Source organism: Delphinus delphis, chromosome 4 (assembly GCF_949987515.2).
Source record: "Delphinus delphis chromosome 4, mDelDel1.2, whole genome shotgun sequence".
NCBI lineage: Eukaryota > Metazoa > Chordata > Mammalia > Artiodactyla > Delphinidae > Delphinus > Delphinus delphis.
In genome coordinates, this window is record NC_082686.1 from 85470 (window position 1) to 99306 (window position 13837).

The 13837-nt window shown below is 44.1% G+C and overlaps 1 protein-coding gene across 1 annotated transcript in view; it reads right to left on the reverse strand.

Moving 5' to 3' along the window:
* The window catches only part of PRMT2 (protein arginine methyltransferase 2), a 42691-nt gene that overhangs the window by 18086 nt on the left and 10768 nt on the right, over positions 1 to 13837 (reverse strand). Inside the window, exons 5-6 of the mRNA XM_060010181.2 lie at positions 12132 to 12293; positions 11060 to 11224 (exon numbers count right to left, since the gene is read on the reverse strand). Coding sequence (XP_059866164.1) covers positions 11060 to 11224; positions 12132 to 12293 — 327 coding nt within the window. The remainder of the gene's footprint in view (positions 1 to 11059; positions 11225 to 12131; positions 12294 to 13837) is intronic.

Consider the following 13837-nt stretch of genomic DNA (forward strand, 5'->3'; position numbering starts at 1 on the left):
TCTCATTGTGGTGGCTTCTCTTGTTGCGGAGCACAGGCTCTAGGCGTGCGGGCTTCGGTAGTTGTGGCACGTGGGCTCTAGAGCACAGGCTCAGTAGTTGTGGCTCACAGGCTTAGCTGCTCTGCGGCATGTGGGATCTTCCCGGACCAGGGCTCAAACCCGTGTCCCCTGCATTGGCAGGCGGATTCTTAACCACTGCGCCACCAGGGAAGTCCCTGCATTTTGGACTTTGATATTTTCAACTTATGATGGGTGTGTCGGGATGCAGCCCCATCATAAGTCGAGGAGGATCGTACAGAGAATCACAACTTGCCAGGGGAGGAAACATGAACTGTGGTTGACAAGTTGCTGGGGCCCACTGTGGACAAGCCTGAGAGTCAAAGCTCCAGATGGGCTCAGTCACAGGGGTCCCCACAGTAAACGTCAGAGAAAAGCCCCCTCGTGCTTCTGACAAGTTCGAAAGGAAGCATTTGAAATACACCAGAGTATTCTGTTCTTCTTAACAGGGTCTGCACTCAGGAAAACTAGTTAACAGAACCTAACCAGCTGGAGAACGAGAAATATCCAACTTGAGCCCCCTCCAGCCATCCTGTCCCACCTAAAAGAGGAAAAGAAACTGAGAAGCACCTGTGAAGTTCACAGTGCAGAGGCCCAGGCTCACTGAACACTGAGACCCCAGAAGGACCACAGAACACTCCCCGACCCACATCTCACCACCACATCACTACAGGCCTGTTTGCACTGAACCTTTATCCAGTCATCAAGCCTGGCTATCAGGAGAAAACCACAAGACATACTAACAGTATAAGACACACAGCAAGGCTTAGAACCAGACTCAGACACAGCAGGGATGCTGTAATTATCAGGCTGGGAATTTAACAGCTATGATTCATATGCTCAGGGCTCTAATGGATAAAGCAGACAGCATGCAGGAACAGATGGGCAATGTAAGCAGAGAAAGGAAAATTCTTGAAAAGAACCAAAAAAAAAAAAATGCTCAAGATGAAAAACAATGTAACAGAAACGAAGGATGTCTTCAATGGGCTCATTAGTTAGGACATAGCTGAGCAACAAGCCTCCAAGCTTGAGGAAATGACAACAGAAACCTCCAAAGCTGAAAAGCACAGAAAACAGGCTAAAAAATACAACAACATATTCAAGGGCTGTAGGACAACAAAAGGTATAGTAGACACAAAACGGAAGTACCAGGAGAAGAATGAGAGGTGGGATCAGAAGAAGTAGTTGAAAAACTAATGACAGAATTTCCCCAAATTAATGTCAAACACCAACCCACAGATCCAGGAGTGCAGAGCACACCAAGCAAGATAAATGTGGGGAAAAAAAAAAAAAGTAAAACTAGGCATGTCATTTTCAAACTACAGACACTCAAAAGATAAAGAAAAAATCCTGAAAGAAGCTGGGGAGAAAAGACACCTACCTACTGGGGAACAAAGATAAAATTTCATCTGAGTTCTCAGAAACCATGCAAGCAAGAAGAGAGTGGAGTGAAATATTTAAAGTGTTGAGAGAAAAAACCCCACCAACCTAGAATTCTGCACCCTGTGAAATTATCCTTCAGAAGTGAAGGAGAAATAAAGACTTTCTCAGACAAACAAAACAGAGGGAACTTGTTGCCAGTAGACCTGCTTTGCAAGAAATGTTAAAAGAAGTTCTTTAGAAAGAAGGAAAATGATATACAGGCATATCTCATTTTATTGTGCTTCACAGATACCGTCCTTTTTACAAATTGAAGGCTGTGGCAACCTTGCGTCGAGCAACCCTATCGGCACCATTTTCCAAAAGCCTTTGCTCACTTTGTGTCTGTGTGTCACATTTTGGTAATTCTCACAACATTTCAAACTTTTTCATTATTATTGTATTTGTTATGGTAATCTGTGATTAACATCTTTGATGTTACTATTGCAAAAAGATTAGAACTCACTGAAGGCTCAGATGATGGTTAGCATTTTTTAGCAATAAAGTATATTTTAATTAAGGTATGTACATTGCTGTTTTAGACATAATGCTACTGCACACCTAACAGACTACAGCATAGTGTAAACAAAACTTTTATATGCACTGGGAAACCAAAAAACTCGTGCAACTTGCTTTATTGCGGTGGTCTGGAACTGAACCTGCAATATCTCTGAGGTCTGCCTGTAGATCAGAAACACGGATCTGCATAAAGAAAATCACTGAAACAGAAATAAATGAAGATAAAACTAAAACTTTTATTTTTCCTATTCTTAATCAATTTAACATCTTGTCCAAAATAATAGCAACACAGTATTTAACCATGTATGCTTATGTACATATGTATATCTATACTTATATATAATAAAATGAATGAAAATGATGATACAAGGGACAGGAGGGAGAAATCAGGATTACCCTGTTATCCTAAAGTGCTCACACTAACCATGAAACCTAAGAGTGTTAGATGAAAACAGACTCGGAACAGCTGTAAATACACATTGAAAACTGTATGGAAACCAATTAAAAAAGCAAAAAAGAGCAAGTATAACTGCTATGCTGAGAAAATGGAGTCATATAACATGCTCAATTAAAACCTCAAAAGACAGAACACCTAAATACTATCGAAAATATTAAGAGAGCTGAAGAGAGAAATAGACAGCAATCCAATAACTGTAGGGGACTTCAATAGCCAGTTTTCAACAATGGATAAGTCATCCAGGCAAAAAATCATGAGGCGACACTTGACTTAAACTACACATTAGACCAGATGGATTAACAGACCTGTACAACATTTCAGGCAACAGCAGCAGAGTATATACATTTTCTCAAGAACTCAAGGAACATTCTCCAGGATAGGTCATATGTTAAACCGCAAAACAAGTCTTAATAAATTTAAGAAGACTGAAATCATATCAAACATCTTTTCTCATAGCAATGGTATGAAACTAGAAATCAATTACAAGAAGAAAACTGGAAAATTCACAAATATGTGGAGATTAAACAACATGCTCCCAAACAACCAATGGGTCAAAGAAGAATTCAAAAGGGAAATCAAAAATATCTTGAGACACACAAAAATGGAAATACAACACACCAAAACTTATGGGATGCAGCAAAAGCAGTTCTAAGAGGGAAGTTTACGGTAATACTGCCTACATTAAGAAAAAACGAATATCTCAAATAAGCAAATCTAACTTTGCACCTCAAGGAACTAGAAAAAGAAGAACAAATTAGCCCAAAGTTAGTAGAAGGAAGGAAATAAATGAGATAGATACTAACAAGACAACAGAAAAGATCAACGAGTTTCCTTTTTTAAAAGATAAACAAAATAGACAAATCTTTAGCTAGACTTACCAAGAAGAGGACTGAAATATATAAAATTTTAAATGAAAGAGGAGCTATTATAACTGATATCACACAAAGGGTCATAAGAGACAGTATGAATAATTATATGCCAACAAATTGGATAACCTAGAAGAAATTGATAAATTCCTAGAAACACAGAGCCTACCAAGAATAAATCATGAAGATACAAGAAATCTGAACAGACCAATTACTATTAGGAGATTGAATCAGTAATCAAAAACCTCCCAACAAACAAAAGTCCAGGACCAAACTGCTTCACTGACAAATTCCACCAAAAATTTAAAGAATTCATACCAAACCTTCTCAAATTCTTCCAAAAACAGAAGAGGAGGGAACTCTTCCAAATTCATTTCTCATTGTACAAGAGGCCAGCATTACCCTGATACCTAAGCCAGACAAGAACACTACAAGAAAAGAAAATCACAGGCCAATATCCCTAATGAACATAGTTGGAAAATCCTCAATACAACATTAGCAAATCAATTCAACAATACATTAGGGGGAAAGGTCGGGGGAGGGTGTGAATTGGAAGGTTGGGATTGGCATATGCTCGCTACTAAATGTAAAACAGACAATCAACAAGAACCTACTGTACAGCACAGGGAACTCTACTCAATACTCTGTAATAACCTACATGGGAAAGAATTTGAAAAAGAATAGATATATGAATATGTATAATTAAGTCACTTTGCTGTACACCTGAAACTAACACAACATTGTGAATCAACTATACTCTAATATAAAATTAAAAATTAAAAAAAATACATTAAAAGGATCACACACCATAATCAAGTGGGATTTATTCCTGGGATGCAGGGATGGTTCAACTTAGCAAATCCATAAATGTAATACGCCACATTAACAAAATGAAGGATGAAAATCATATGATCATCTCAATATACGCAGAAAAAGCATTTGATAAAATTCAACTACCTACCATTATAAAACCTCTCAAAAAACTGGGTATAGGTGGGACATACCACAACATAATAAAGGCCATATATGACAAGCCCACATCTAACATCATACTCAATGGTGAAAAGCTAAAAGTTTTTCCTCTAAGATCAGGAACAAGACAAGGATGCCCCTCTTACCACTTTTATTCAACACAGTCCTAAAAGTCCCAGCACAGCTATTTGGAAAGAAAAAGAAAGAAAAGGCATCCAAATTGGACAGGAAGAAGTAAAAATGTCTCCATTTGAAGATGACATGACACTATATATAGAAAACCCTAAAGACTCCACCAAAAAACTGTTAGAACTAATAAACAAAATTAGTAAAGTTGCAGGATACAAAATCAACAAAAATCAGTTGCATTTCTATACACCAACAATGAACTATCAGAAAGAGAAATTAAGAAAACAATCCCATTTATAATTATATCAAAAAAAAAAACCTAGGAATAAATTTAACCAAGGAGGTGAAAGATCTGTACATTGAAAACTAAAAGATACTAATGAAAGAAATTGAAGGAGACACAAACAAATGGAAAGATATCCCGTGTTCACGGATAGGAAGAATCAGTATTGTTTAAATGTTCATACCACCCGAAGAAAGCTACAGATACAATGCAATCACTATCAAAATTTCAATGGCATTTTTCACAGAAATAGAAAAAACAATCCTAAAATTTGTATGGAACCACAAAAGACCCCAAATAACCACAGCAATCTTGATAAAGAAGAACAAAGCTAGAGGCATCACACTTCCTGATTTCAAACTAGAGTAATCAAAACTGTATGGAATTGGCATAAAAACAGACACATAGATCAATGGAACAGAATGCAGAGCCTAGAAATTAACCCATACATATGAGGTCAACTAATTTTCAACAAATAAGCCAAGAACAGACAATGGGGAAAAGATAATCTCTTCAAAACAGTGCTGGGAAAACTTGATAGCCACTTGCATAAGAATGAAAGCTCCTTGAGACACTGGTCTTGCCAATAATTTTATGGATTAGACACCAAAAGCAAAGGCAACAAAAGCAAAAATAAGTAAGAAGGACTACATTGAACTAAAAAGCTTCCATCAACAAAATTGAACTAAAAAGAAACCATCAACAAAATGAAAAGATATACTATAGAACTGGATAAAATGTCCGTAAACCACCTATCTAATAAGGGATTAATATGCAAAATATATAAAGAACTCATACAACTCAATAGCAAAAATAATAACAAAAACAACCCAATTTAAACTGGGCAAAGACCCTGAATAGATATTTTTCCAAAGAAGACATATAAATGGCCAATAAGTACATGAAAAAGTGCTCAATATCACTAATCATCAGGGAAATGCAAATCAAAACCACAATGAGATATCACCTCACACCTGTTAGGATATGTATTATCAAAAAGATAAGCAGTAACAAAAGCTGGCGAGGATGTGGAGAAAAGGGAAACTCTGTACACAGTTAGTGGGACAGACACGGTGGAGCTCCTCAAAAAATTAAAGATAGAACTACCATATGATCCAGCAATTCCACATCTGGGTTTATATCTAAAGGAAATGAAACCATTGTCTCAAAGAGATACCTATACTCCCATGTTCACTGCAGCATTATCACAATAACCAAGATATGGAAAGAACCTATCCATTGACAGAGGAATAGATGAGGAAAATGTGATTTTATATATTCACACACACAATGGAGTATTATTCAGCCATGAAAAAGAAAGAAATCTTGCCATTTGCAACAACATGGATGAACCTAGAAGGCATTCTGCTAAGTGAAAGAAGCTGGACAAATACTTCATGGTATCACTCATATGTGGAATCTAAAAAAATCTGAACTCAGAGAAACAGTAGGAAAGTGGTTGCCAGGGGCTGTGGGGGTGAAGGAAATAGGGAGAGTCTGGTAATCGGGCACAAGCTTTCAGTAACGAGGTGAACAAGGTCTGAGGATCTGCTGTATACCATAGTGACCACAGTTGATAACACTGTGCTATGTAACTGAAATTTGCTAAGAGAGTAGAACTTAAGTATTCTCACTTTAAAAATAAAGGTAAATATGTGAGATGACAGATGTATTAATTAGCTCAATGGGGGCAATTCATTGACAATGTATACAGATATCAAATCATCATTCTGTACACTTAAATACCTTACAATTTTGTCAGTTATACCTTAATAAAAGTGAAAATAGATAAAAGAAGTAAGCTTCAGGAGAGAGTAATTTAAAAACTGAGAATTTTTAAAACTTGGAAATGGGCCAGTAAGTGAATATCCCATCAATTTATGAAAACATATATATTTTTTAATTGGGGTATAGTTGCTTCACCACGTTGTGATGGTTTCTGCAAAGTGAACCAGCCATATGTACACACATATCCTCTCCTTTTGGGATTTCTTTCCCATTTAGCTCACCACAGAGCACCGAGCAGAGTTCCCTGTGCTATACAGCAGGTTCTCATTAGTTATCTATTTTATACATAGTAGTATATATATGTCAGTCCCAATCTCCCAATTCATCCCACCCCCCACATCCCCCCTTGGTCTCCATATGTTTGTTCTCTATGTCTGTGTCTCTATTTCTGCTTTGCAAATAAGTTCATCTGTACCATTTTTTTAGATTCCACATATATGCATTAATATATGATGTTTATTTTTCTCTTTCTGACTTACTTCACTCTGTATGACAGTCTCTAGGTCCATCCACATATCTATAAATGACCCAGTTTGGTTCCTTTCTATGGCTGAATAATATTCTATTCTATATATGTATCACATCTTCTTTATCCATTCATCTGTCGATGGACATGTAGGTCACTTCCATGTCCTGGCTATTGTAAATAGTGCTGCAGTGAACAGGGAACCCTCTTGCACTGTTAGTGGGAATGTAAATTGATACAGCCACTATGGAGAACAGTATGGAGGTTCCTTACAAAACTAAACATAGAACTACCATATGACCCAGCCATCCCACTACTGGACATATACCCTGTGAAAATATGTATCTTAAGTTTACTTTTATCAAAGCATGTTCATGTCAGGCTCTAAACCAACATATGTGTGAGCACTGAATTAATTCATGCTGATTAAACTCCCTACCTTTAGCTGCTTAAAACACACACACACACACACACACACACACACACACACACACACACAGAAACAGAAAAGCAGAAAAAGAGAAGAAGAAAAGAACAAGGGCAACAAATAGAAAATGGTAATAAATACTGTAGATATCAATCCAACTATATCAATAATCACTTTGAATGCCAATGGTCTAAATACACCAATTAAAAGAGAGACTGTCACAGTGGATCAAACAACAAGAAACAATTATACGTGGTCTATAAGAACCCACTTTAAATATACAGTTATAGATTAAAAGTAAATGGATGGGGGACGTGGTCCAGTGGTTAGGACTCTGCACTTCCACTGCAGGGGGCACAGGTTCCATCCCTGGTTAGGGAACTAAAATCCCACATACTGTGCGGCGCAGCTCAAAAGAAACAAACAAAAAAGTAAATGGATGGAGAAAGATTTACCATGTAAACCCTAATCAAAAGAAAGCAGAAGTAGCTATGTTAATTTCAGACAGAGCAGACTTCAAAGTAAGGAAAGTGATCAGGGATAGTGAGGGGCATTACACAATGGTAAAGGGACAGCTCTCCAAGAAGACATAGCAAGCTTTAATGTGTACGCACCTAACGACACAGCATCAAACTGCATGAGCAGAAAAGTGATAGAACTGCAAAGACCAACAGATCAATCCACTGTCATAGCGGGAGACTTTGACAACCCTTTCCCAGAAACGGACAGAGCCAGCAGGCAGAGAACCAGTAAGGACATAGTTGAACTGACCACCACCATCAATCATCAGGATACAATTGACATTTATAGACGACTTCATCCAACAACAGCAGGATACACATTCTTTTCAAGCTCACACGGAACATTCGCCAAGGGAGACCACATTCCGGGACAAGAACAAACCTTAACAAATTTAAAAGAATAGAAATCATACAGTGTCTTCTCTCAGACCACAGTGGAAGTAACCTAGAAATCAGTAACAGAAAGATAACTGTAAAATTCAAAATACTTGGAGATTAAACACACTTCTAAATAACAAGGGGTCAAAAAAGAAATCATAACAGAAATTGTTCAAGTATTTTGAATTTTGTCAAATTTTTGTGCATTAATTGGTAGTCATGTGATTTTTCTTCTTTAGATTATTAATAGTCAATTACATTGAATGACTTTAATATACTGAACCAGCCTTGAATTCTGAAGATAATCTCTCCTCTGTTGCAGTGTGGCATTCATCTTATGTATTGCTCAATTCAATTTGCTATGATTTTCAAGGATTTTTACATCAATGTTCCTGAGTGCCACTGGTCTGTAGTTTTCATTTTTTGTACTAACTTTGGTTTTGGTATTAGTGTAATGCTGGTCTCATAAAATTAATCAAATATTTTATAGTTTCTCTATGTGCTTTGTTCTTAGAAAGATCTTCCCATTCCAACATCAGATGTATTTTTAGTGATTGTTTCATGTTTCTTTCCTTAAAAAAAAAGCTTAACTCTATAACCCATCTGGAATTTATTTCAGCATATGGTATGAGGAGGAATCTAATCATTTTCTCCAAAATAATCAATTGCTTCGGCCCCATCTTTGAATGATTATATAGCTGTACCTCGCTGATTAGAAACCTCTTATTATTATAAACTAAATACACGTATATTTGGGTTTTTTCCCCAACTTTCTACATGTCAGCAGCAGAGTAGGAAGATGGGAGGGAGACTGGGGACCTGAGGTCTGAGAACAGGCAGTGGACAGGAGGGGACATACCAGGGAGACAAAAAAGCACAGAAGAGGGGCAGCCACAGGGGACGGAGGGTTCTGTGTGGGACACGGTATGGTCCAGCTGATGGATTTGTGATACTGCCGGACTCACAGCCCCGTCTCCACGTCTGCCACTTGGCCCACAACGGCCACCACCGCCACACGGTCCCTCCCGGTCTGCACAAAACCACCAGGCCCTCCAGTTCCACGTGGTCAGGCACTTCGCCCTGAGCCACTCGGTACCCCAGGCTGTCCTCACTGTCCTGTCGCCACAGTCCTCACTGCCCCTCTGACCATACGTTCTGCAATGGACAGGCGGGGACCAGACTGCCGCGGGCTTTCTCCACCCCTTCGTTGCACGTGCTCCGCTCCGGCTGCCCCCCGTGACCACACCCCCTACCGGCCCGGCCACGCCCCCTCCACGGACCCGGCATCTGCCGGTGAACAGGCCTCCCCAACCCCGCTGGCCCACCCCTCCGCCCCGCTCCAGCCCTTTCCTCAGCCGCCCCCTCGGCTGGTGCATCCCCAGTGGCCTCTGCTGTGCCTCCAAGGCCCCTCCCCCGCACGCCCCAGGGGTCCCTGCACCGTCCCCCCTCTGCTCCGCAGGCCTCACTGTGCCCTGCAGTCCTGGGGCCTCCGCATCATGACCCCTACCCCACTACTTCCAAGTCCTGGATGCCGCTGGCTGGCTACCTGACACACGCACGTCCGGGGAGGCAGAGAGCCCGAGTCCAGCCTCCCCCGCTGGACACATGCAGTCCCTACCCCGGCCCACACCACTGGGCTTCAGGCACATAGGGGCAAGGACACCGAATCCCAGGCTTCTGCTCCCCGCCCCCTCTCCACCCCCCGCACCCCTCCCCTCCTCCCTCTTCCCCCTCCCCGCCCCTCACCCCTCCTCTCTGTCTCCACATAACCCCTCCCAGGGGCAGAGCGGGACCCTAAGCAGCCAGGCTTCCCCGACCCGCACTGCGCCAAAGGACACATCACCGCAGCCGGGCTCTCTGTGTCCCCACCACCCCAAGGTGCTCAATAACATTTACCGAAAGAACGCTAGCGTTCTGGGGGCAAAGGCTAATGCCCACTTCATGGATTAAAGGTGTAGCAAGTCCCTTTTTCCCGTGCATCATCTTGGGAATCCACAGCTGTTATTAACAACAAAATTCTATCATGGATGTTGGGTCTACTTACACTCTATCTCCAGACAACACAATTTCAACGAGGCTAAAGGCCCAATGTCATTTACTATCATTTTCCTCATCTTCGCGATCTGTAAGAAGTTAGGGCCGGCATTCTTGTTATTCATACAAGTTACTCACTTACTATTTGAATGGATTTCTTGCTGGAAACCCTGGTGGTGCTCTCCTCCCCTTCCCCCAGATGTCATTTTTCTGGGTTTGACAGAGACTGAACTTCAGACTGCTAAGCCAGAAAGGGGGGTGGGCTGAGGGTCTGAGGAGACCCGCAGGTCCGGCTTCCACCCACCTCTCACTTACCCTCGGAGCACAGAGAGTTCGTAAGCAGGGTGGGTGGGCAGAACCAGAAAACTCTCCACCCCGACCCACGTGAGACTGGGGAGAGAATGTGGGAGAGCCTGGGCCTCGAGCTGGTCACGGATGCAAATCAGGCGCTGCAGACAAAGATTCTGCTGGCATTAAAAAGCCACACACCAAGCACTGGCTATTCGCAGGTTCCCAAAGAGAACAGAGTTTATGTAAATCACTCACGAGAAAGTCACATTAACTTTGATTTAGATTTCTCATAAAGGCAATTTTTTAATCAGTTAAATATTCAAGACATTGAGCCAATGTTCACTCAAGAAATCAACTACACATCACCTTAGGAAAAAGGTCAAAATGAATCATGATTTATGAAGATTCCAGAGCCCAGAGCAGCCGCCCCAGCAGTGCCCGCTGCCCCTTACCAGCAGGCAGGTCCCCATCCACTCGGACACCAGCACGTCCACCTTCTCCGGCAGCAGCACGTCCTCCACCTTCTGCTGGAACACGGTGATGATGTCAGCGAAGCCGTTCTGCATGACCAGCTGCCCTGTGTGCTGGGCCATCTCACTGGCCTCCACCGCGTACACCTGCACGTGACAGAAGCACCATCCGTGCGCGCCCCAGCCCCAGACGGCGGCCCGCTGTCCACTCCCCCAAGCCTGAGTCTCCTCGGCTGAGTCAGAGCCAGCAACAGAAGGCAGGCAGCGTGCTGGACGGCGGATGGCCACGCTGTGCCGCCTCCACCTGACGGAGCCCTGGGAGGACCTGCCTCTACTCGTAACTCCACTTTCTGCCTAAACGCAGACACAGGGCTGCAGGTGGACAGAAGCCTCTGCACCCACGTGGGCCACCCACCCCAGAGCCCCAGGTTCCAACACACGCAGCGACACACTCGGTAACCGACACAGGAGATTCTTGGCACTCAAGTGAACAGTCAGACTTTTAGGGTAGCAGCGGCTAATTACAAATCCAGATTCTCAGGAGGTCCTGAACGCTACCTCCTGGTCCTGGCAGGGTCTGGACTCAGACGGTCACTGCCCTGCGGTTGCACCTGTGAGCTAGGAACCTCATCCACCTGTGCTGGGGCCGTCGAGAGGCGGCACCTCTCCTTGGCCCGGACGGACTTTAACAGGAGGACAGGAGCCCAGCAGGAGTCCCAGAGAGTGGTCCACCCTGTCCCTGCCAAGGGTCACTTTCGGCGGGGGAGGACACGGGACGGTGGTCTACACAAGCAGCCCAGCCCAGACACGTGGACGCACGTGTCTCCTTGCGTGACTGAAATAAGTTTCACAAACACAGCCCACCAGCTGCAACTCACTGGGATATTTTCTATTCTGTCCTATTCACTCTGTGCTGTCTGCGACTCATGAAACCCACGTCGCAGCCTCTGGCGGGCTCAGCCTACAAGAACGCGCCGCCGGTTTCACCTACGAGGCGGGCGCTTCACCAAGACCCGGCTTCGAAGTTGTGAAAGAGCTGCTGCCTCCTACTCACTGCTCTAGGCTGAGCATAATGTGCACAGAAGAGGCTGATGATCCCAGTTCCACAGCCGACATCCAGAATCACTTTATCTTTCAGGGATTCTTTATTCTGCAGGATAACGTTGTGGTACTTAGTCGTTCGTGGCTGGTCTGCCAACATCTCCAAGTGAAGTTTCTAGGGGAAATACACATGAAGGGAGGGTCACTGCCTGCAGCTGGAGCTCTGGCTTAAGGCTGAGGGTTAGAGCCTGACCTACCCGCTCGGCCCCACCACCCCACACCTAAACTACGAGTGACAGCGTTTAAAAAATAAAAGTCCAAAATATGCAGCAGACACAAGTCAGAATAGACAGTGAAGGAATGACAGGGAAGCTTCCGGAACCCTCCCCGCTCAGCGCGCCGCACCGCCCCAACAGCCAGGCGAGCGGAGGGGCAGGTGTGGACCACGGAGACGGCGGCGGAGGAACGGCCACGTTGCCGTCCAGACGCAACGTGGCCACGATCCGCCCAGAGCGAACGGCCAAGACTGGGGGAGGCTGCGGGAGGCGCACGCCCCCGCCGCGTCCTCTCCGAGCGGGGCCCTGCAAGGCCCTTCACGTGACCCCCCTCGCTGCCTGGGGACAGCAGGAGCCTCAGCACTGGAGGGAGGAGCGACCCCGCCGGCGCTCGGGCCTGAGCGCAGGTCCCCAGCTGCACTGCGGGCGGGACTTCCAACCTGAGGACACACTCCACGGGAATCGGCCGGTCCCCAGGCAGGCAGAGCAAGGCTCCTCCAGACAGTCTGGGGCCACAGAGGCTGCTGGAGCCCCGGCTGCAAGCGAGGCGGCACCCCCAGCACCCGTCCCCACGCCCCACGCCATGGAGACCCAGCTCAAGTGGCACCACGCACAGGGGGACAGGCGGCCCGGCCCCCCAAACCAGGTCAGCACCAACAGGAGGCCTGCACGGGCCTTGCGGGCCCCATGGCTCCTCGGAGACGGACAAAGGGAGGCCACCGGGGTGGACGGAGTTGACACCTAGCTGTCCTGCCTTGCGGGGCCACCTGACGCGGAGTCAGAAGCAGGATGCGGAGGCCCCAGCGGAGGAGGCCGGCATGGCTGCATTCGCCTCAGACACGATACACTTCAGAGCGAAGAGCATCAGGTCGTCACAAGACAGGGATCACTTCAGCAAGAGGACATAATAATTCTAAATATTCTTGTACCTAATAACAGAGCTTTGAAGTACACAAAGCAAAAGCCAGTAAAACTGCAACAAGAAACAGACAAATTCCCAGTTATAGTCAGAGCCTTCGACACCCTTCTCTCAGCAACTGACAGAAGCAGAAAATCAGAAAAGACAGAGACGTGAACAACACTTTCAGCCAACTTAATCCAACTGATAGAACACTTCACCCAGCCATTTACAATAATACACAAAAATATCTAGGAACAGATTTACCTAGAAAGGTACACAACCCTGTATGATCAAAACCTTAAAACTCCGACACATCACACAAGGCTTAAGAAATGAGAAAAGTCATCACAGAGATGTCACTTCTCCGTAAATTAATGCACGTTTTCCACGTAACACATTAGAATGCCAGACAACTGGATGGCGTGGAGTCAGGAGCACAACAAAACGATAATAAAACTAGTTTCGTTGCAGCAAAAATAGAAATGAGACTTTTCTGATAAACAAGAACAATGAGCAACAATGAACAGGGGGGGAAACAGCATA